Here is a 24,654-nt window from a genome sequence, read left to right as displayed (position 1 = left end):
GTTATGGAGTCGGAAGGCACAGGACAGAAGGGCCAGAGGGACTCAGCTCCAGGCCAGCCTGGACTTCACACCTACCCAGCCCAGGCAGGAATGGGACTAAGCCTAGTCACCTTACTGTCACCATGTGGGATGCAGGGTGCAAGCCAAGTTGCCCCCACCATACAGAGAGGTTCATTTCCTATAAATGCACACGAGACGTGTTCCAGGACAGTCTCTCCTTCTAAGAAGCCAGCACCACTTGTATGTATAGAGTAAGGAGGGTGGCCCAGAGGGAAAAGCATAAGGTTTAGAAGCAGGCACACCTGACTCAAACCACAGCTTTGCTACTTCATTCATACAGCTACTATTTATTCATTCAAAAACTTATCCAGAGTGCTCACTGTTAAAGGCGTAACAACAAGGGAGATGACACTGTGGATTTTCCAAGTTAACTTGGATGATTCAGTAACTTCTCTCAGCCTCAATTTCTCATCTATAAAATAGAATGAATGATATGGGAGGATCTGGCAAGATAGCTGAATAGGAATAGCTCTGGTCTGCAGCTCCCAGTGAGACCAACACAGAAGATGGGTGATTTCTGCATTTCCAACTGAGGTACCCTGTTCATCTCATTGGGACTAGTTAGGCAGCGGGTGCAGCCCACGGAGGGTGAGCAGAAGCAGGGTGGACGTCACCTCACCTGGTAAGTGAAAAGAGCAGGGGGCCTCCCTTTCCCAGCCAAGGGAAGCTGTGAAGAACTGTGCTATCCGGCCCAGATACTAAGCCTTTCCCAAGGTTCTTGCAATCCGCAGACCAGGAGATTCCCTTGTGTGCCTATACCACCAGGGCCCTGGGTCAAGCACAAAACTGGGAGGCTGTTTGGGCAGACACTGAGCTAGCTGCAGGAGTTTTTTTGTTGTTGTTGTTGTTTTGTTTTTGTTTTTTCTTCATACCCCAGTGGCACCCAGAACCCCAGCAAGACAGAACCGTTCACTCCCCTGGAAAGGAGGCTGAAGCCAGGGAGCCAAGGGACGATCGAGCTTGGTCGGGGGAAGGGCACCTGCCATTACTGAGGCTTGAGTAGGTGGTTTTCCCCTAACAGTGCTAAAGAGGCCTGGAAGCTCGGACTGGGTGGAACTCAACACAGCGTGGCAAAGTAGCTGTGGCCAGACTGCCTCTATAGATTTCCTTCTCACTGCGCAGGGCATCTCTGAAAGAAAGGCAGCAGCCCCAGTCAGGGGCTTATAGATAAAACTCCCATCTCCCTGGGACAGAGCACCTGGGAGAAGGGAAGGCTGTGGGCGCAGCTTCAGCAGACTTAAAACGTTCTTGCCTGCCAGCTTTGAAGAGAGCAACAGATCCTGACAAGGAGGATTCTCCCAGCACAGCGCTCGAGCTCTGCTAAGGGACAGACTGCCTCCTCAAGTGGGTCCCTGACCCCCACACCTCCTGACTGGGAAAGATCTCCCAACAGGGGTTGACAGACACCTCATACAAAAGAGCTCCAGCTAGCATTAGCCCAGTGCCCCTCTGGGACAAAGCTTCCAGAGGAAGGAGCAGGCAGCAATCTTTGCTGTTCTGCAGCCTCCACTGGTGATACCCAGGCAAATAGGTTCTGGAGTGGACCTCAGCCAACTGCAGCAAACCTGCAGAAGAGGGACCTGTTAGAAGAAAAACTAACAAACAGAAAGCAACAACATCAACATCAAAAAAAAAAAGGACCTCGACACAAAAACCTCATCCAAAGGTCATCAGCCTCAAAGATCAAAGGTAGATAAATCCACAAAGATGAGGAAAAAACCAGCATAAAAATGCTGAAATATTCCAAAAACCAGAATGCCTCTTCTCCTCCAAATGATCACAACTCCTCTCCAGCAAGGGCACAAAACTGGACGGAGAATGAGTTTGACAAATTGACAGAAACAGGCTTCAGAAGGTGGATAATAACAAACTCCGCTGAGTTAAAGGAGTATGTTCTAATCCAATGCAAAAATGCTAAGAACCTTGACAAAAGGTTACAGGAACTGCTAACTAGAATAACCAGTTTAGAGAAGAACACAAATGACCTGATGGAGCTGTAAAACACAGGATAACTTCGTGAAGCATACACAAGTATCAATAGCCAAATCAATCAAGCAGAAGAAAGAATATCAGAGATTGAAGATCAACTTACTGAAATAAGGTGTGAAGACAAGATTAGAGAAAAATGAATGAAAAGGAACGAACAAAGCCTCTAAGAAATATGGGACTATGTGAAAAGACCAAACCTATGATTGACTGGGGGTCCCTGAAAGTGACAGGAGAATGGAACCAAGTTGGAAAACACAGTTCATGATATTATCCAAGAGAACTTCCCCAACCTAGCAAGACAGGCCAACATGCAAATTCAGAGAATATAGAGAACGCCACTAAGATACTCCTTGAGAAGAGCAACCCCAACACACATAATCGTCAGATTCTCCAAGGTTGAAACAAAGGAAAAAATGTTAAGGGCAGCCAGAGAGAAAGGTCGGGTTATCTACAAAGCGAAGCCCACCAGACTAACAGCGGATCTCTCTGCAGAAACTCAATAAGCCAGAAGAGAGTGGAGGCCGATATTCAATATTCTTAAAGAAAAGAATTTTAAACACAGAATTTCACATCCAGCCAAACTAAGCTTCATAAGTGAAGGAGAAATAAAATCCTTTACAGACAAGCAAATGCTGAGAGATTTTGTCACCACCAGGCCTGCCTTACAAGAGCTCCTGAAGGAAGCACTAAATATGAAAAGGAAAAACCAGTACCAGCCACTGCAAAAACATACCAAAATATAAAGACCAACAACACTATGAAGAAACTGCATCAACTAATGTGCAAAATAACCAGCTAGCATCATGACAGAACTAAATCCGCACATAACAATATTAACCTTAAATATAAATGGGCTAAATGCCCCAATTAAAAGACACAGATGGGCCAGGCGTGGTGGCTCACACCTGTAATCCCAGCGCTTTGGGAGGCCACAGTGGGTGGATCACGATTTCAGGAGTTCAAGACCAGTCTGGCCAATATGGTGAAGACAGGGGTCTCTACTAAAAATACAAAAATTAGCTGGGCATGGTGGCATGCACCTGTAGTCCCAGCTACTTGGGAGGCTGAGGCAGGAGAATCACTTGAACCTGGGAGGCGGAGGTTGCAGTGAGCCAAGATCGTGCCACTGACTCCAGCATGGGCAACAGAGCGAGACTCTGTCTAAAAAAAAAAAAAAAAAAAAAAAAAAAACCCATACACAGACTGGCAAATTGTATAAAGAGTCAAAACCCATCAGTGTGCTGTATTCAGGAGACCCATCTCATGTGCAAAGACACACATAGGCTCAAAATAAAGGGATACAGGAATATTTACCAAGTAAATGGAAAGCAAAAAAAAAAGCAGGGGTTGCAATTCTGATCTCTGATAAAACAGACTTTAAACCAACAAACATCAAAAAAAGACAAAGAAGGGCATTACATAATGGTAAAGGGATCAATGAAACTAGAAGAGCTAACAATCCTAAATATATATGCACCCAATACAGGAGCACCCAGATTCATAAAACAAGTTCTTAGAGACCTATAAAGAGACTTAAGACTCCCAAACAATAATAGTGGGAGACTTTAACACCCCACTGTCAATATTAGATCAATGAGACAGAAAATTAACAAGGATATTCAGCACTTGAACTCAGCTCTGGACCAAGCTGACCTAATCCACAGAATATACATTCTTCTCAGCACCACATAGCACTTATTCTAAAATCGACCACACAATCGGAAGTAAAACACTGCTCAGCAAATGCAAAAGAACAGAAATCATAACAGTCTCTCAGACCACAGTGCAATCAAATTAGAACTCAGGATTAAGAAACTCACTCAAAACCACACAACTACATGAAAACTGAACAACTTGCTCCTGAATGACTACTGGGTAAATAATGAAATTAAGGCAGAAATAATGAAGTTCTCTGAAACCAGTGAGAACAAAGAGACAACATACCAGAATCTCTGGGACACAGCTAAAACGGTGTTAACAGGGAAATTTATAGCACTAAATGCCCACATCAGAAAGTGGGAAAGATCTAAAATTGACACCCTAACATCACAATTAAAAGAACTAGAGAAGCAAGAGCAAACAAATTCAAAAGCTAGCAGAAGATAAGAAATAACTAATATCAGAGCAGAACTGAAGGAAATAGAGACATGAAAAACCCTTAGAAAAAAATCAATGAATCCAGGAGCTGGTTTTTTTAAAAGATTAACAAAATAGACCACTAACCAGAATAATAAAGAAGGAGAGAAGAATCAAATATACACAATAAAAAATGATAAAGGAGATATCACCACTGATCCCACAGAAATAAAAGCTACCATCAGAGAATACTATAAACATCTCTATGCAAATAAACTAGAAAATCTAGAAGAAATGGATAAATTCCCGGACATATACACCCTCCCAAGACTAAACCAGGAAGAAGTCAAATCCCTGAAAAGAGCAATAACAAGTTCTGAAATTGAGGCAATAATTAACAGCCTACCAACCAAAAGAGCTCAGGGCCAGACGGATTCACAGCCGAATTCTACCAGAGGTACAAAGAGGAGCTGGTACCATTCCTTCTGAAACTATTCTAAACAATAGAAAAAGAGAGACTCCTCCCTACCTCCCTAACTCATTTTATGAGGCCAGCATCATCCTGATTCCAAAACCTGGCAGAGACACAACAAAAAAAGAAAATTTCAGGCCAATATCCCTGATGAACGTCGATGCGAAAATCCTCAATAAAATACTGGCAAACTGAATCCAGAAGCACATCAAAAAGCTTATCTACTACGATCAAGTCGGCTTCATCCCTGGGATGCAAGGCTGGTTCAACATATGAAAATCAATAAATGTAATCCATCACATAAACAGAACCAATGACAAAAACCACATGATTATCTCAAAAGATGCAGAAAAGGCCTTCAATAAAATTCAACACCCCTTCATGCTAAAAACTCTCAATAAACTAGGTACTAATGGAACGTATCTCAAAATAATAAGAGCTATTTATGACAAACCCATAGCCAGTATCATACTGAATGGGCAAAAGCTGGAAGCATTCCCTTTGAAAATCAGCACAAGACAAGGATGCCCTCTCTCACCACTCCTATTCAACACAGTATTGGAAGTTCTGGCCAGGGCAATCAGGCAAGAGAAAGAAATAAAGAGTATTCAAATAGGAAGGGAGGAAGTCAAATTGTCTCTGTTTGCAGATGACATGATTGTACATTTAGAAAACCCCACTGTTTCAGCCCCAAAACTCCTTAAGCTGATAAGCAACTTCAGCAAAGTCTCAGGATACAAAATCAATGTGCAAAAATCACAAGCATTCCTATACACCAATAATAGACAAGTGGACAGCCAAGTCATGAGTGAACTCCCATTCGCAATTGCTACAAAGAAAATAAAATACCTAGAAATACAACTTACTAGGGACATGAAGGACCTCTTCAAGGAGAACTAAAAACCACTGCTCAAGGAAATAAGAGAGGACATAAACAAATGGAAAAAAAATCCATGCTCATGGATAGGATATTGTGAAAATGGCCATACTGCCCAAAGTAATTTATAGACGCAATGCTATTCCTATCAAGCTACCATTGACTTTCTTCACAGAACTAGAAAAAACTACTTTAAATTTCATATGGAACCAAAAAACAGCCCACAAAACCAAGACAATCCTAAGCAAAAAAGAACAAGGCTGAAGGCATCATGCTACCTGACTTCAAACTATACCACAAGGCTACAATAACCAAAACGGCATAGCACTGGTACCAAAACAGTATACAGACCAATGGAACAGAACAGAGACCTCAGAAATAACACCACACATCTACAACCACCTGATCTTCGACAAACCTAACAAAAACAAGCAATGGGGAAAGGACTCCCTATTTAATCAACAGTGCTGGGAACACTGTTGTAGATAACAGCCCAAATGCGCAGATAACAGAAACTAGGCCCCTTCCTTACACCTGATACAAAAATTAACTCAAGATGGATTAAAGACTTAAACATAAAACCTAAAACCATAAAAACCCTAGAAGAAAACCTAGGCAACAGCATTCAGGACACAGGCATGGGCAAAGACTTCATGACTAAGACACCAAAAGCAATCGCAACAAAAGCCAAAATTGACAAATGGGATCTAATTAAACTAAAGAGCTTCTGCTCAGCAAAAGAAACTATTGTCAGAGTGAACAGGCAACCCACAGAATAGGAGAAAATTTTTGCAATCTATCCATCTGACAAAGGTCTAATATCCAGAATCTACAAGAAACTTAAACAAATTTACAAGAAAAAAAGCAACCCCATCAAAAGGTGGGCAAAGAATAAGAACAGACACTTCTCAAAAGAAGACATTTATGTGGCCAACAAACATGAAAAAAAGTTCATCATCACTGGTCATTAGAGAAATGCAAATAAAAACCACAACAAGATACCATCTCATGCCAGTTAGAATGGCGATCATTAAAAAGTCAGGAAACAACAGATGCTGGAGAGAATGTGGAGAAACAGGAACATGTTTACACTGTTGGTGGGAGTGTAAATTAGTTCAACCATTGTGGAAGACAGTGTGGCGATTCCTCAAGGATCTAGAACCAACAATCCCATTACTGGGTATATACATACCCAAAGGATTATAAATTATTCTACTATAAAGATACATGCACATGTATGTTTACTGCAGCACTATTTACAATAGCAAAGACTTGGAACCAACCCAAATGCCCATCAATGATAGACTGGATAAAGAAAATGTAACACATACACACCATGGAATACTATGCAGCCATAAAAAAGAATGAGTTCATGTCCTTTGCAGGTACATGGATGAAGCTGGAAACCATCATCCTGAGCAAATTAACACAGGAACAGAAAACCAAACACCGCATGTTCTCACTCATAAGTGGGAGTTGAACAATGAAAACACATGGACACAGGGAGGGGAACATCATACACCAGGGCCTGCCAAGGGGTCGGGGGAAATGGGAGGGAGAGCATTAGGACAAACACCTACTGCATGTGGGGCTTAAAACCTAGATGGCAGGTTGATAGGTACAGCAAACCACCATGGCACATGTATACCTATGTAACAAACCTGCATGTTCAGCACATGTATCCCAGAACTTAAAGTAAAATAAAAATTTTAAAAAAGAAATTTAAAACAAAATAGAATGAAATTACTTACTTCACAGGTTGCAGGTTCTTATGAAGAAGGAAATATGGATACAGTTTCTGGCATATATCAAATATTTTTATATTATGGATTTAAATTATGTAACGTCCCATTTTGCATTGTTACTTGAGATTTTTTAAAGTGGAAATTATCTATTTACAACAACCTATGATAATGTTATTCTTATCACAATTCCTTGAGTAGACATCTCTCTCCCACTAAAAGATTAAACTTCCACTGGGAACAATGGCTCACACCTGCAATCCAGGCTACTCAGGAGGCTGAAGTGGGAGGATCACTTGAGGCCAGGAGTTCAAGACCAGCCTGGGAAACAGCAGGACCCTATCTCTACAAAAATTTTTTTTAAAACTTAACCAGGCATGATAGCAAGCACCTGAAGTCCCAGTTACTCAGGGGGCTAAGGTGGGAGAATAGCTTGAACCCAAGAGTTCAAGGCTACAGTGAGCCGTGATCATGCCATTGCACTCCAGCCTGAGTGACAGAATGAGGTCATCTCTATTAAAAAAATAAAAAAAGATTAAACTTCTACTCACTTAAACTCATTAGATGGAGGTTTCAGAAACTTTAGTTTTTGAAACTCAAGTTGCGAATGTTACAGGTACATCAATGACATGGTGGCTCCAGTGGCGCAATCGGTTAGTGCGCAGTACTTATAGGACATGGCTCCCTGCTCCATGGAAGAGCCCCACAGCACACAGGCCTGGCCATCCACTTCATCGCTGTGACCTGGGCTCTTTGCTTTGCCTCTCAGGACTGGATGGGGCTTCAGTGGGTCTCACCCATGACCTGATGTAGCTTAAAGGGGGGTGGCGGGGTATTTGTAGCTGAAGAAAAATAAATTTTGTGTTTGTTGTTGAGGGGAGCAAAGGCCCACAGCCTGACACCTGTTCCCTGAGGAGACATAAAAGAAACCTGGGGAAAACTGAATGGTTGGTACCAGTGCACAAACTACAGACCTACCCATCACGCCGCTAAGCAGTAACAGAGTGAAACCAGGTGGCTGGCCCTGGCAGAGATGGGATGCCCTTAGAGGACTCCAAGTCAACCTTAGAAAAGAGGGTGTGGGGACAAGGAAGCTTATCCTCGGCACATGCATGCCACCTATGTGAATGGAGGAAATAAAAAAATAGCAAGGGAAGCAAGTGGGGATGCTGGGATGAGGTGGGCCTGTCCCTCCCTCCCTCCCTCTTGTGCAGCCATGTTGTTGCCCTGAGAGAACTGCAGAGTCTGAGAGCTCTCTCCTGTGATTAAAGGTTGTGGAGAATTAAATCATAAACCTTTCATCTCTGTGATGCATGGCTCATCACCATACACGGGGAGGTGCTACCCACTGTGTCACTTTGTCTAATTTGAGTTTATTAGACCCTAGGCTGTCAAAGCCCAGGAAACTCACATGACAGATGCTATGTGAATGTATGCTAGCTATCACTGTGCATTTAGTAGACTGGACTTTTCTTAGGGAAACTGAAGGCAGATTTAATCTTTAGGAAAAAAGAGAATTCACCAAGGTAATAATGTTTGAGTATTCCCTTGAAAACTGAGAAGCTGGCCATCTACAATAGGAACCCCAAGAGAGTCTATGACTTTGCTTATAAAAGAGGTGAAGATATCAGATGTGTTGGCTTCTCTCTCAGGAAGCAGTGTGAACAGGGCTCACCATCCCCAGAGGGAGGTTTCTGCACAACAGCTGGGAGAACCTCACAAACAGAATAAGGGGAGGAAGGATGGTTGCTCAGCTCATTCCTAGGGCAGGAGAAGGAACACACCTCACATCCTAAAGCCGATCTCAACACTCCCTCAAGGATGCTGGGTCTTCCCTGCAACAGTTTTGACTGGCTTAGGTGAAGCCGCCCACCCCTACCCACCAAGGCCATTACCTGCTTTCCCTTCACCACGTGCTTGGGTACTGGCACCCTGACCTCCAGGTCAGTATAGTCCTGTGACCAGGTGTAGTTGTCTCGGACAGCGCCATTGTAACTGTCGGGATTTTTCTGGAACTGCTCCTGAATCCTGAGAAAGAATAAAAAAGGTAAGATCCCAGCCAGCCATGCCTGAGCAGAGGACCCCATGGGCAGCCTAGCACATGCCACTCCTACATCCTGGAGACGTGACCAACTCAAGTTTCATCTCAAGTTCACTTGCTCTGGCATCTGCAAACTCCTCTTCTTTTCAGGTGATTTCCTTTCTGACCCTTCTACATGGTACCCATGGAAATCATAGGACAAGGGCAAAGCTACAGAAAAGAAACCCCAGTGCAGCATCCTACAGTTTAGGAAAAGTGTCTGTGACCACAGCCAAACTATAGCTGGTGCTGCCAGCCTTCACAGTACTGAGATCCAGGCCTGTTAATTAACCAGAGGGCTCTTATTAACAAAATCCTTAGGCTCATGAGTCCTTGGTTTCTTATAAACTGCTTGGCAGGGCCAATCTTTAAAAAAAAAAAAAAAGAGGCCAGGCATGGTGGCTCACACCTGTAATCCCAGCACTTTGGGAGGCCAAGGGCAGGTGAATCACCTGAGGTCCGGAGTTCGAAACCAACCTGGCCAACATGGTGAAACCCTGTCTCTACTAAAAATACAAAAATTAGCTGAGCATGGGAGCACATGCCTGTAATCCCAGCTACTTGGGAGGCTTGGGCAGGAGAATTGCTTGAACCTGGGAGGCGGAGGTTGCAGGTTGCAGTGAGCCAAGATCACACCATTGCACTTGTTGCCTGGGCAACAAGAGCGAAACTCCGTATCAAAAAAAAAAAGGCAAAACCATTTCATCCTGCAGCTGCTAAACTTCAATCCTAATCCAACCCCTAGCCTCTATTTTCTCATAGTAAATAAATCACAGCTAAAAGGACTGCATTAAAATTGTATGCATCATTAAGACACAAGCAGTATGTTTAATGAGACAGCCTAAAAAGCCTAAAAAACTCAATCAAGCAAATCTTATTGTATAGGCCTGTTATAAACACAGCACTAAATACAGATAGGCCTACCAAGAAGAAGCTGATGTTAAAAATAAAATATTTTCCATAAAATGTAACAATGCTAATAATACAAACACTATGTAAGTTTAGACTCACAAGTCCATTATACTGAATTGAAAATCTAAATTACAGACAAAAGCCTAGTCATGGAGAAGGCAGCAGCTATGAACACAAAACATTCCAACAGTAGGTGCAGCTCAGTCAACTTCTCGAGGGCCTGCTCAGAGATTAGCAGACAAAACCTGGCAGGGAGACGGCCCCATGGGCTCGTAAACAATGTGTACACTATGATCCTGTTCATACAGGAAAACACAAAACTATATGTATCTACATCTATGTAGATGCATATATAAGACAAGGGTTGGGAAGGGGTGGTTCAAGAGGGCAGGCTTTCTCTGGCCAGAGTTCTAAGACAAGAACGTATTTACCTACTGTGGGTATGCTCTGCACACTGTCTATGCATAAAGCTGGGCCTCCACCACGGCCTGAGTCCTCTGGGCTGGGCAATGGTGGCTGTTAAGAACTGAATTGGGTCCCCTAAAATGCTATGTTGGAATTTTAATCCCCAGGACCTCAGAATGTGACCTTAATAAAAACAGGGTCTTTACACAGGTGATGCAGTTACAACAAGGTCATTAGGGTGGGCCCTAATCCACTATGACTGATGTCCTTCAAAGGGGGACTTTGGAGAGATGACGTGAAGGCCATGTGGAGATAATGGAGTGATGTGCCTATAGGCCAAGGAACGTCAAGGACCGCAGGCCACCACCTAAAGCTGGAAGAGGAGAGGGAAGATCTTCCCCTAAGGCCTTCAGAGGGAACATGGCCCTGCTGACACCTTGATCTCAGACTTCCCCTCTAGGAACTGTGAAAGAATCAACATTTTTTGTTTAAGCCGGCCATTTTGTGGTACGTTATTGTGGTAGCCTGAGCAAACACAGTGGCTAAGGAAACTAATTTCAATCAGAGGTGATATTCAAAATTCGGCACTGAATATTGGCAGGACTAGGCACTAACCAATCAGAAGAGATGTCAGCCTTAAACTACTTACACAGGCGGGCCACTGTGGGACAGAGAGATGACATACAGAAACCAGGAGTTACATAGGATTCCTGACAGAATGACATGAGAAAACAGGGTGGGGGGAAGGAAACTAAAGAATGCTCAATAGGTTGAAAATGGACAGCAAAAGAAAGATTTAGATGCAACCAATAAACATATTTTCAAAGACTATTTAGTGATATGGAGAAAGTTTTCAATATACCATAAAACTGAAAAGGGGGTATTATTACTTTTAAGTATCGTATGACTTTAATTTCTAAGAAGAAATATATAATATACACACACATGTGCACATATATATGAAAAAGACTGAAAGGAAACACATTAAATCTTTGTGGTTATCTCTGATAGTAGAGTAACAGGAATCTGACTTTTTTCTTTGTACCTAGGTATTATCCAAACTCCCTAGAATATGTAGACATTTTTATAACCAAGAGAAAAAATGGTTCTCTTTAAAAAATGCTAACAGGAGACAGTGATGCACCCTGCAGCCCCTGTACCCAGGTGCGGTCCCAGGGCCACGGCAGCAGCACTAGCCTGGCCCTTGGAGCAGGGTATGAAGGAGTCAGACACAGAGAGGGGGACTCACCCAGCCCCCAAGTTTCCACGGTATCCTTCTAGGTGAGCACTGACAGCAGCTTTAAGACTCACATCTGACATAAATATGCTTGAACATGCAGAGAATATCTCCAAAAGAACAATAGGGTAGCAGCAGCTACCTTTATGGCTGGAAACTGGAGACTTATTTTCATTGACACTTTTGTACATATATTACCATTTGAAAAAAGTCAAAATTGTGAAAATATATAAATAAAATACCTCCCCCCCGCCCCCCCACACACACACAAAATAAAGACCAACATGGCCCCAGCACTTGGCAGAGATCAGGACTCCCTGTGTCCTTCATAAAAACATGAAGACTCCTCAAAAGTTGGGATAAAGAAACAGTTCTCTCAAGAAAGGAGAATGAGTATAATGCCGGGGGATATCCTTGGGAATGCTGCTGCCAGCAACAGTGCAGTCACTCGGCCTATACCACCAGTGATGCCCACATGGGTTCTGCCTCCTCCAGGGCAAAAGGCTGTCAGTCTCTGCCTTGGAGTGAGGGAGGACATCTGCCACCCTTGCCACTACATGCTGCAGTAAAGCTGTATGCTTTCGGAAAGGGCTCTGGTCACACAGAATCTGCCTCACCCCATCCTCCTGCCGTGTCCTCAGCAGCCCTGGCCTGGCTCCTCTTGCATGGAACCTGCAGATTCCCTCCAAAGCAAGCAGGAGAATCACTCCTAAAACAGCCCTTGCAAGTTGTTGGGTGCTTTTTATAGTGCTCTGAATGCACATTCTATTTAAATAAGGTTGATTATTTCCAGCCAACAGTATGTAAAAATAAGCGTCCTGTCAAGTGCAGGTGTCTCTGGCCCCCACTGTGCCACTGTTGGTCACCCCTGCAGCTGCAGGCCTGGGCACATGGTAGGAAGCAGGGGAGGGAGCATCCATGCTTCAGCACCAAGGGTGGGAGTAGGAAAGTGAGTCAGCAGTCAGGTTGAAGATTATGGAGTAGGTCTCCCTGCAGCTCCCACTCCTGATGAGCTGGGATAACAAGGTTCTAAATGTGTTAAAGGAAAAACACAGAACAGGCTCTGTTGGGTGCTGTGGGTAGCAGGGCCCTCTGTCTCCTTGGGGATAGGCGAGACCCTTCCTGGCAGACTGCAGGCCTAGGCACTCCTGAGTGTGGCAAGCCAGGCACCAGGGTCACCCGCACAGGGAGAGCTAGCAGCACTGTCACCAGGAGTCACTGTCATGCAGGCAAGCAGTTCCTGAGTAGGTCAGGTTTCTGACCAAGTTCCTGAGACTCATGGTCAGGAACCTGACCTACCCAATCTGCCTGTTTGAGTGCTGCCACTAGAAACAAAAAGGTCCTCTCTCCTTCCTTTTTTTTTTTGAGATGGAGTCTCACTCTGTCACCCAGGCTGGAGTGCAATGCCACGATCTCAGCTCACTGCAACCTTCGCCTCCCAAGTTCACGTGATTCTCCTGCCTCAATCTCCAGAGTAGCTGGGATTACAGGTGCGCACCACCACTCCCAGCTAATTTTTATATTTTAGTAGAGATGGGGTTTCACCATGTTGGCCAGGCTGGTCTTGAAATCCTGACCTGAAGTGATCCGCCTGCCTCAGCCTCCCATAGTGCTGGGATTACGAGCGTGGGCCACCATGCCCAGCCTCCTTCCATTTGTTTTTAAAAACCACAGGATTAGGCTAGGCTTACACTTGCAATCAATCTCAGCACTTTGGGAGGCCAAAACAGGAGGATTACTTGAGGCCAGGAGTCTGAGACCAGTCTGGGCAACATAGGAAGGCCCATCTCTACAAAAAATTTTAAAATTAGCCACACATAGTGGCACACACCTGTAGTGCTGGCTACTCGGAGGGTTGAGGTGGGAGAATAGCTTGAGCCCAGGAGTTCAAGGTTATAATGAACTATGATCGTACCACTGCACTCCAGCCTAGATGACAGAATGAGACCCTGTCTCTAAAACAAAACAGGATCAGACAATCCTGATTTTCAAAAAGCTAGTGGCAAGTATGTAAAATGAAGAGTAAAAGGAAGTCAAAGACCTAATCTAAAGAGTTTTGTCTAGGAAGCTAGAGCCCCAAACCTATAATAGATTTATAATTCAACGAGACAAGGGCTGACCTCAAGCTCTTCTCCAGAGAGAGAATGCCTATGATAGGCATTGACTGCCTGACTAAAGGCAAGGTTTGGCTCCCCAAGTCACAGCCAGTGATTCCAAAGCGGAGGTGTTTGCACAGAAATGTCAAACTTGCTGCTCCCCACTTCCCACCCACTGGGGCTCAGTGATTGAGGCCCGGTTTGTCAACCCCCTCTCCACCACCCCAAATACAGCTGTTCTTTCATGTCTCTTGCAATCAATCCTGTCTACCCTTTAAATGTTCACACTCTTAACTACATTGCCCTTAACTACGTTGCGCAAAAGCCACTACTCTGTGCAAAGATGACAACATCCCTGTCACCCTCATCTCCTTCCATTATCCCAGGTGTCAGAGCTATCATCACACCTCACCACCTGTTGACCTCACTGTCCCCTCAGGAGAGGTCCCACAACATTTGGGTGCAATGTACATACATGTGCTAGGGTCTGAAATGTTTCTGTTCCCCTAAAACGTGCATCTTGAAATCCTAACCCCAAAAGTGATGGCAGTAGGAGGTAAGGCCTTTAGAAGGTGATTAGGTCATGAGGGTGGAGGCTCTGAGTGGGATTAGTGCCCTTATATGGAGGCCTCAAAGAGCCTCCTCATCCCTTCCACTATGGGAGGACACCACAAGAAAACAGAGATCTATGAATCAGGAAGCAGGGCCTCCCCAGACACTGAATCTTCTGGTGCCTTGATCTTGGACTTCCAGCCTCCAGAACTGTGAGAAGTAAATTTCTGTGGTCTACAAGCCACCCAGGCTATGCTATTTTGTTACAGTAGCCCAAATAGACTAAGCCAACGTGTGTATGTGTGTATAGCACATGTGTGTGGCATGTGTGCAGTGCACTGTGTGGTAAAGGTATGTGTGCACTATGTGTGTGTGGGGTACGTGTGTGCATACAATGTGTGTGTGCCACATGCATGTGTCTGGTGCATGTGTACCTGCATGTGCATGTGGGCACGTGTACTGTGTGTGCAGTTTGTGTGTGTGGTGCATGTGTGTGGTGCACATGTGTATGCAATGTGTGTGTGGCATGTGTGGTGCATGTGGGCATGCAGTCTGTGTGTGCTATGTGCATGTGTGTGGTATGCATGTATGCATGCAGTGTGCATATGTGTGCATAAGGTATAGTATGGGCACGCAGTACATATGTGTGTGATGTACGTGCCATGGGTATGAGGCAACCAGCAGACATGGCTCACTCCCTCCCTTGAAATTCTCACCTGTCTCTTATCAATTTTCTTCTCATCTCACTGACCTGGCACATCCCACACCTGGATGGCAGCCACGGCTGCGTCTCTTCTCAGTTTCTTCGCATGCCACTGTGACTACATTATTCTCAACAACGTCATACAGCTCCCCACGGCCCAGGAGACAAGGCCAGGGCCTCAGCAAGGCACTCAAGGTAGCCCATGATTGAGTCATCATGACTCCTTCCTCCCTTTTTCCTCCTGCTCCCACAAATGAAACCTCCTCCTCATCTGTCAACTCTTCCCTGCCTATGCTCAATCTCAACTCAAGATTTCTTCCACCTGATGGAAATATGGTGAATTTTCTTCTGGGTTTCTTCATTTTCAAAGCTTTATAAAATAAGCATTATTATAAAAATGACCCATCCTTGAGGCCCACTGCCCTGCTTCTGAAGCCTAAAACTCATGGTCTGCCAGGCCCACTTCCTACTTCTCGGTTTTATCTTCCTAGGAGTGTTCACTCCTGAGAGCCCGTCCACTCATGCTGATTTCAGTGCTGAAAAATGACTCGATGGCTGGACCCCAGCCCTGGGCCCCCAGCTGCCAGGTCTGCCCCAACTCCAGCGACCTAGATGTAGCCTGGGCCTTGGTCTTGACCTCTGCAGCCTTCAACCTTCTCATTTACGAAGGGACAGGCTGGAGCCAGTCACTACTCCCAGGCTTCCACACAGACAAGCACCTCACACTAACCAGCCTTCCTGCAACTCTTGCCAGATTCGTCTGTCTAGAGGGCGGTTCCTCCCTGCCTGCTGCCCAGCTCTCACTGAGGTTCCCCTACCCGCCAGGCTCCTTTCATTGTTGTGCATGCATTATTTCTAAGTTCATGCTTCTTTACTAGCAGGGACGTGACCCCCCCATATCAGGCCAACTGTGGATACCCTGCCACCTCAGCCAGCCACACAAAAGGCTCAATGCCAATGCAGCAGCCACCCCAGGCCACGGGCTCTGGTCTCAAGTATGTCCTACAAATCAATGTCTCCAAGCCAGTCCCCCAGTAGTCAAGCAGTTTCCCTGAATGCTCTGTGTGTCCGTGGTGTCCAACCTGAGGTCAAGCCCAGCTTCCCCGCACAGCAACCAGGTAATGGTGACTAGGTCACTCAGCCTCTCTGTGCCTTGGTCTCCTGACCTATAAAATGGGAACACTAATAGCATCTCTCCCAAAAGGTAGCTGTGAGGAACAAACCATTTAAAATGACTAAAACAAGGTCTCGTGACACTCAGTATTGCTTTCTCACTCACTGCGTTCCCTTTAGAAAGTCTTTGGCTACAGAAAGACAACTCACTGAGCAGCTTTTATGACTATGGGATGATTCTTGAACCCTCTGAGAAATTTGGAGAGAGAAGTTATGCCTTTTGCCTAGTAATTCTACACTTTTTTATTGCCTAATAATTCTACACTTTTTTTAGATTTTTCTAAAAATCTAGTATCAATAATTTTATCAATACCTGATTGTTATCTGTTTAGCATCTACCACACTTTGGTCTTCCAATGACAGTAGCCTGCCTACTTTAAAGACAATGCTAACTCACCAAGAGGAGAGTCAGAGTTCCTGGAGATGTAGCTAGTCCCCAACCTGGGACCAGAACACACACAGTGAGCCTAGCTGTCTTCCTTACAACAAGTGGGGAACTGTCAAAGACCAGGAGGGTCATGCTGAAAGGACATATGAGCCAATTTCAGAAGGCTCCCTGATTGCCAAAGATGGGACAATCATAAATAAATAAATAAATAAATAAATAAAGTCCACAATTGACTGAAGCACATAGCATATTAAAAATCCATGAGTTCATAAAACAAAATCTCCAGGGGTCACCTTTGGTGATCAGAGAACAGCTCAACCTGAAAAGTCATCAATAAAATGCTTCCATAGGAACTGTAATTTCAAAAAGGCCATGCCCCTAAATAAGAATTCCAGATAATAAGCAAAGAATGTAAAACAAAATGAGAACATCACTATCTGGCACCATCCTCTGTAAAGAAGGCAATGAGTCTGGCAACTTTCATTCATTCCTGGTGGGCAGCAGGTGAAAAGCTGAGGAGGAACCTGTGACAGAAGGATCCAGAACACCCCAAATATCTGTGACACACATGCCATGTACCTCCTGAGAGGGCCTGCCTATTGGGTACCCCTGCCCCCAACACAGGACCTCAAATCCATTCCAACCTACAGGTCTGAATACCACTTTACAGTAAAGACGAGGAGCAGAGAAGCATGGCCATCAAAACCAGGAGCACACAGTCAGCCAGATCTAGAATCAGGGAAATTATACCAGGCTAAGTTCTAAGTTTTTTGGACAAATAAATGGCATGGGACAAAAAATGAGAAGGCGAACTACCCTAAATTAAGAATCATAAGATCTATCAACCAAATTCAATGTTTGGACCTTTCCTGGGATGCTAACTTGAAGAAAAAAAAATTTTTTTCAGACAATCAGGAAAATGTGAATATAGATTGGGTATTAGATGATTTTAAGGAATTACAAATTTGTAAGATAAGATAATTATATTAAATTTAAGTCTTTATTTTTTATTGAAGTATTTACAGGTGAAATTGCATGATGTCTGGGATTTGTTCTATCAAAAACAAAACCAAAAGTCTGAGGGTAGGGAGAAAGATGAAACAACAACCATGACGTGTTGCTAAGTGATGAAGCAGGATGAAAGTTTCGTGGGCGTTCATTATGCTATTCCCTCCTTTCTGTGTACTTCTGAAAATCTAAAGAGTTTGTCTTGGCTATACAACTATACTCTCACCAGCAAAGTGGGTCATGCTACAGAACTACAGGATCCATGCTTTGTACTGTCAGACTTTATAAAATCTTGCCAATTACATATATATAAAAATAGTTCTCAATATAGTTTTAACTCACATTTCTCTGCTTATTAATGGGGCTGAACAGCTCTTCATATGCTTATTGGTCATATATGTCTCACCACCTGTGAAATTCCAGTTCATGTCTTCCACTATTTTTGTCTGTAATTTCTTTGATTTGTAGAAGTTCTCTATATATTTGGATAAGAATTATTTGTTGGTTTATAGTTTACAGATTCTTTCTAGTTATAAGTTGTCTTCATACTTTAAAGATGTCTATCTGGTCAACACAAATTCTTCATTTTAGTATAGTCGAACGCACCAAACTTTTTTCACATTAACATTTTTATGTACTCAGAACTCCTTCCTTCCTTAAAGTCTACAAGAGAGTTACATCATTTTTCTACCAATATGCTCTCATAATTTTCTTTTATTCTCTACTTGTTATTACCCATTACCCCCTTTTTTTTGGGGGGGGGGGACGGAGACTTGCTCTGTCATCCAGGCTGGAGTGCAATGGTGCAATCTCGGCTCACTGCAACCTCCAACTCCTGGGTTCAAGCAATTCTCCTGCCTCAGCCTCCCAAGTAGCTGGGATTACAGGTGTGTGCCACCACATCTGGCTAATTTTTGTATTTTTAGTAGAGATGGGGTTTCACCATGTTGGTCAGGCTGGTCTCAAACTTCTGACCTCGTGATCCACCCACCTTGGCCTCCCAAAGTGCTGGGATTACAGGCGTGAGCCACCACGCCTGGCCATTACCATTTGACCTTTGTTTCTTTGTAAATTCTCTTTTCTTCTCTCAATAAGTTGTACCAGAAGTTCGTCTATGTTGCTGTTTTTTTTCCTTCAAAGAACCAATTTTTGCCTTTTGCTGATCTTCTGTATTTGCCATTTAAAGTCCAGCTGAGGAACACAGAGGAGAGAGACCCCAGGGACTACCCTGTCACTGACCTGACTCCGGCCAGCGTGGGGGCCACAGGGGTTGGGGCAGCCCCACTGATACTGTTTGATTAGTCAGGAAGACTCCCTTTAATAAAAAATTCTTTTAAGAAGTATATTTGAAAATGTGTTTTACATTTTAAAATTAACTTTGTAGCTACAGTTAAAAAGAACTAGATGATTCTATATTTACTGAAAATAAATAAGGCAAGATACTTGGAGTCACTGATAATATGCCCACTAATACTCTGATAGATTTAAATGCAAATTTAGGGAATACTTTTGACAATCTGTGTCAGATGGTCAGCCAACATCAACAAAAATCAGTATATTTACTATAAAACTATTTTAACTTAGTAAAAATGGAAGTTTGTACAGTAAGTTTCTTAAATTGTGTTATATTAATGAGAGAAAGAGGCTTCCTAATTTTTTAGCAGTATTTAAGTGTGAAATATATATTTTAAAACAAAATTAGATAATCTACTCCATAAATATATCAATATAAGAATTCTGAACTAAGCTGGGTATAGCGACTTGCGCCTGCAATCCCAGCTACTCAGGAGGCTGAGGCAGGAAGACTGCTTGAGGGCAGGAGTTTGAGATCAGCCTAAGCAACATAGGGAGAGACCCCCCCATCTCTTAAAAAAAAAAAAATTCAGAATTATGTAAGTATGTTAACCTTAGTCTTTACTCAATTTTATTTTCCTGTTCATTCAAAATCAGAAAAATTAAGACCAGCTTTACTATTTAAATTCTCAAAAGACTTCCCATGTGAGAAAAAATTAGGCCAAAGAAAACTCCTAACTCTCAAACCTATAGTACCTACAGTATCAAAAAAGATGCTTACCGATGACACAATTATTTCTCAGAAATGTCCTTTTCAGAAGTAGAGAAAACATGGAAACTTTCTAATTCATCCACAGCTTACACCCTAGATTCTGAATCCCTTTCCTCAAAATCATAAGCCTTGTAGACGTTGCACCAATCCTAGACTGTTCTCAACCAGTCCTAATCAAGACCCCCCCACCCCACCCCACACCCAGTGCTAATTCTGACCCCACCCTATACCCAGTGCTAATCCATACCCCACCCTCATATCAAGACAGTGCTAAGAGAAGGGGACTGTAGACATTTATACACAGCTGGAGGATTTATTCCCCAGAACAGTATTTTTCAAAGGGTAGGTATAAAATCTCCTTAGCAGAGCAGAACAGAAGAAAACGGAATGAAATGCGCAAGATACACTGCCAGAAAAAGAGCAAGCTCTGTTTTGTGAAACTGCCACTATGCAGGTACGTGCATACCTGGAAGCCTTGTTAACATGTATTTCTCACTATAACTACAGGTTGCAGCCAAAGTTTAAAAGCCACTGGCCATAAAAACCTATCACATTCATAGAAAAGGAGGTAAGAACAGAAGTTCTTGCTGCACTTGAGTGAAGAGGAGGCCAGTGAGGGAATGAACTAACAGAGGGGCCCACAACAGCAATTACAAGCAGTGCATGAGGATGACTAACTCAAAAACATACAGCAGGAGGAGGAGTAGCGAGTGAGCACTGAGCAGTCAGAGGGGGTGGCCTGGGGGAAAGAAGGACATACCAATCATCATTGGAAGAAGGTGAAAAACTGGGGGCTCATAACCACAGCAACAACAGAAGTGAGGACACAGGATTCTGTTGGCCAACAATTTGTCAGGGACACATCTACTCCATGACAAAGAACTCACCTATTAAAAGAGATTGTTAAATGCAGGTGACAGCTCATGTTTAGTTCCTATACATCCAGGTAGAGAGGTAAAAAAGAGGCATGTGTCACAGTGGGGTAGTAAACACACATCCATGTCCTGGCTTGGTCTGCTGACAGGGCCTAGAAGCAGGAGCCATGTGCCCTCTGAGTGCCCAGATCTTGGTTTCTAAATACCATTCAATAAAGGGAATTGGGCTCCTTGGACAATGGCTCATTCTAGGACTGGGAACACAGAAAATACAAGATGAACCCAGAGAATCCTGTAGTGCCAGAAAGTAAGGAAGTGCTTAAAAAAAAAAAAAAAAAAAAGTTGGGGAGGGGGTGGGGGGATACAAAGATGTCAAAGAACTCAGAAGCCACAATGGCGAGAGCTGGAACAGTGTGGGGGGCAAAATAAATAATACAGTAGCAAAGAATAAAAGAACCACCCGTGAGTCCATATTGATATAAGTAACTGAATAAATTATAATGAACAAATGAGGGAAGGGGACAAATCTTCCTAATGGAAGTCCAATTAAAAATGTAGAAGGAATGAGGAAAATAGGAAATTGCCATTAAAACACGATAATTGCCAAGAGCCACTGATGATGCTAACATCAGTAGGACCTTAAGGAAACAGGATATTTGCATAATCTCTAAGTCAGTATCTTCCCCCAAAATATTTATCAATTCCTTGTAGTGGTTTTAACATATGCTAAGAATTTAACAAATTATTTGAAACTCCTTCATCCTCCTAGGAAGTGGGATTAATGCCCCGCCCTTGAGTGGGGCTGGACTTAGTGGCTCTCATGAACAGAGTACAGAGAGGGGACAATGGTCACATGACATTGGAGGAAACTGGCCAACCAGCCTCAGCCACATGATCCAAGCAAACATCACAGTAATAATTCATATTAACATCATGTACCTCCGATGTGACATGATGAGAAAGACAAGACACCTCTGTGGTATTCCTCTCCAAATCCATAGCCCTGAGTCTAATCATAAGAAAACAGTACATAGACCCAAATTGGGAACATTCTACAACATACCTGGCCTCTTCAAAAGTGTGAACGTCATGAAAATCAAAAAAAGATGGAAACTGCTACAGACTGAAGGTGATGAGAACAAAATGCCTAAATGCAAGGTGACTCCTGGACCTAATTCTGGAATAGAAAAGGGACACTAACTACTGAGAAAACCAGAAAAATTAAAGGAAAAAAAAAAAAAAAGCCTGTGGTCATTATTATTAACTTGACACAGTTTTTTTTTTTTTTTTTTTTTCCGATTTTTCTGGTTTTAGTTAGTTCTCACAAATATACCATGCCAACTAACATTCAAAGAAAGGGAAAGGGGAGGAGGTTTAAGTCTGCAGCTGTGACAATTCAGACCATGGGGTTCAAGCCTGCCCATAGTTTGAATCCTGGGCTTCAGCTCATACTAGGTATGTTATCTGAGCAAATTCCTCAATCTCATTAAAGCCTCAATTTCCTCATCTATAAAACGGGAACAATAATGATCCCAATTCTTAGCCTGTTGTGAGACTTACAAGCTCTTACCCAGTCTTCTTGCATGTGAACTCTCTCTCTCACCAACATGAGGCTATTAGTAATACCTGAGTTAACAGTTTTCTTCCCTTGATACTGAATCACAGTCCTAAGCAAAAAGGTTTAGCACCCATTTTCAACTCAAGATGACAGTATTTTTCTCTTTCTTTCCTCCTTTTCTTCCCATCTCTCATATTCCCACAGTCCCACCAACTTTGAAAAGCAAATAAAAGCACTTTTCTCTGCATAATTTCCCTGCTGGGTGCCACTGTTCACAGCACTTGATATAGCAAATTCCCATTTGATTTATCTGGAAGGTTGTTATTTACTGCTCCTGCTGTTTTGGGGGTGAAAATGTTAGTGGTCTACCAAGAGGACTTTCCAAAAATAACAAGACGTGTTTTCACAACAGTCAGTATGTGGAGGGCACTGTCATGTTGGTTTCTTAGCTTTACTCATAGCATGACAACATTGGATTTTTAGGGATTTTTAGACTAAACTACTTTGATATGACTAGTGAGGTTGTCTTTTGTTTTCTTGAAGATATTATATCCTGGGAGGACTTTCAGTACCAAGAGCCACCCAATCTTCTAGGGAGAAATGAATTCCACATTGTCCAATTTTGCTCCCACCAACAATAGCACCAATTTACTCTGCCTGGAGTATGGAAGCATCAGAAACTCTACATACAGCCCAGCCAAGGACTCGCCATATCTACCTGCCCTGCCCAGCCTCTGTTCAGTCTCTGGCCTCTCTGTGCCACCCTCGCAGCTAGGACTACCCACACTTGGATCCCAGGCTTCAGGTCAGGGCTCCATAGCTAGCCCACACATCAGAGCCAGCCCCACCTGCCACTCAAAGAGTGCTGGCCCAGGTACCCTTAATGTTGTAGGTCCCAGGGACACAGATAGGAACAACGTGGGACTTCCAAACTTGGAGTTAACCAAAAGTGATTAAGTGGCTCTCAGAGCCTCTGGTCAACAGAGAAGGCCCCTGGGAGGAGCTGGACATTCAAACAGAACTCGGATAAATGGCAAGACAGGGCCAGCTATGAAGACGACAGAGATGAGCAGCCTAGACAGCATCCCACACAAAGTCCTTGATCCACAGCCACAGCACTGGCTCAGCGCTCATCTTTGCCTCCAACTCACTGTGCCCTTGGGTTCATATCTCCATTTTCACATTTATATTACAAAATGGGGGCACATGAGTACCTGCCTCAAAGATGTTCCTGGGGTTAATGAGTGAATAGATACAATGCTCAGAACAGCATACGGCTCAGAGTAAGTGTTAGCTGCAGTCACCACTGTCACCATCTTAATATTTTTACTGCTATAGATTATTAATACAAATAATATTGTTATCATCAAAGAGGAGAAGCTATCTTACTAGCCAAGATCAGCATAAGGCTTTTTAAAACAGAGTTCAGAATTTAATTAAAAAGTGATTGCAAATCACTGCAAGGTTGGAACAGGGACCAATGTTATTTGGTTGTTTTAAAAGGTCAATGCACAGCTGCCACATGGAGAGTAGACTGCAGAATGCCAAAAGGAGTAGTAGTTCCAGGGGCTATCTGGGGGCACCGGCATGGAGACTGCAGGCAAGCCTGAGGGTGTAAGCACATGCAGGAGAGTATGTACCTGGGGGACCCAGGGCAGGGCTAAGGACACTCAGGCTGAATCACTTCAGCCCCAGGAGGGCTGAAGGTGGGAGGGGACAAGTGACAAGACGGAGGGTCACCTCACCTCATTCATCTTCTGTCTCAGCTCACTCATTCAATCACTTTCCTCTTACTCTCAAGTCTAACAAAATTGAACTTCCTCCCTAACTACAAGAGGGGCAGACTCTACGCTTTTCTTTTTTTTGAGACAGCGTCTCACTCTTTGGCCCAGGCCGGACTGCAGTGGTGCTATCTTGGCTCACTGCAAGCTCCGCCTCCCGGGTTCACGCCATTCTCCTGCCTCGGCCTCCCGAGTAGCTGGGACTACAGGCGCCCACCACCATGCCCAGCTAATTTTTTTTTTTTTGTATTTTTAGTAGAGACGGGGTTTCACCATGTTAGCCAGGATGGTCTCGATCTCCTGACCTCATGATCCGCCCGCCTTGGCCTCCCAAAGTGCTGGGATTACAGGGGTGAGCCACCGCGCCTGGCCTCCCCTTTTCTTTATAGCACCTTCATACTTAACACCATGACATCAAATGACAACGTATTCACACAGAAAGCAGGCATTTTGTTTACTGGTTTATTTATGCTTACTTATGCAACCAAGAGGGCCTATATGGCTGTCATGGGAGCCCTACCTTCTAGAAAGAGAACAACCACATCCAGCACAGTTTCTAACACACTCTGCATACAGGTGGGATGAGCTTTGAACACATTCAATAT

The 24,654-nt window shown here is 43.6% G+C and overlaps 1 protein-coding gene across 1 annotated transcript in view; it reads right to left on the bottom strand.

The window, feature by feature from the left end:
- Positions 1-24,654, bottom strand: part of NUDCD3 (NudC domain containing 3) — a 106,750-nt gene that overhangs the window by 34,455 nt on the left and 47,641 nt on the right. The window contains exon 3 of the mRNA XM_003268861.4: positions 9,112-9,244. Coding sequence (XP_003268909.1) covers positions 9,112-9,244 — 133 coding nt within the window. The remainder of the gene's footprint in view (positions 1-9,111; positions 9,245-24,654) is intronic.

This window comes from Nomascus leucogenys, chromosome 17, assembly GCF_006542625.1.
Source record: "Nomascus leucogenys isolate Asia chromosome 17, Asia_NLE_v1, whole genome shotgun sequence".
In the NCBI taxonomy this organism is placed as follows: Eukaryota; Metazoa; Chordata; class Mammalia; order Primates; family Hylobatidae; genus Nomascus; species Nomascus leucogenys.
This window is presented reverse-complemented; position numbering and strand designations above follow the sequence as displayed.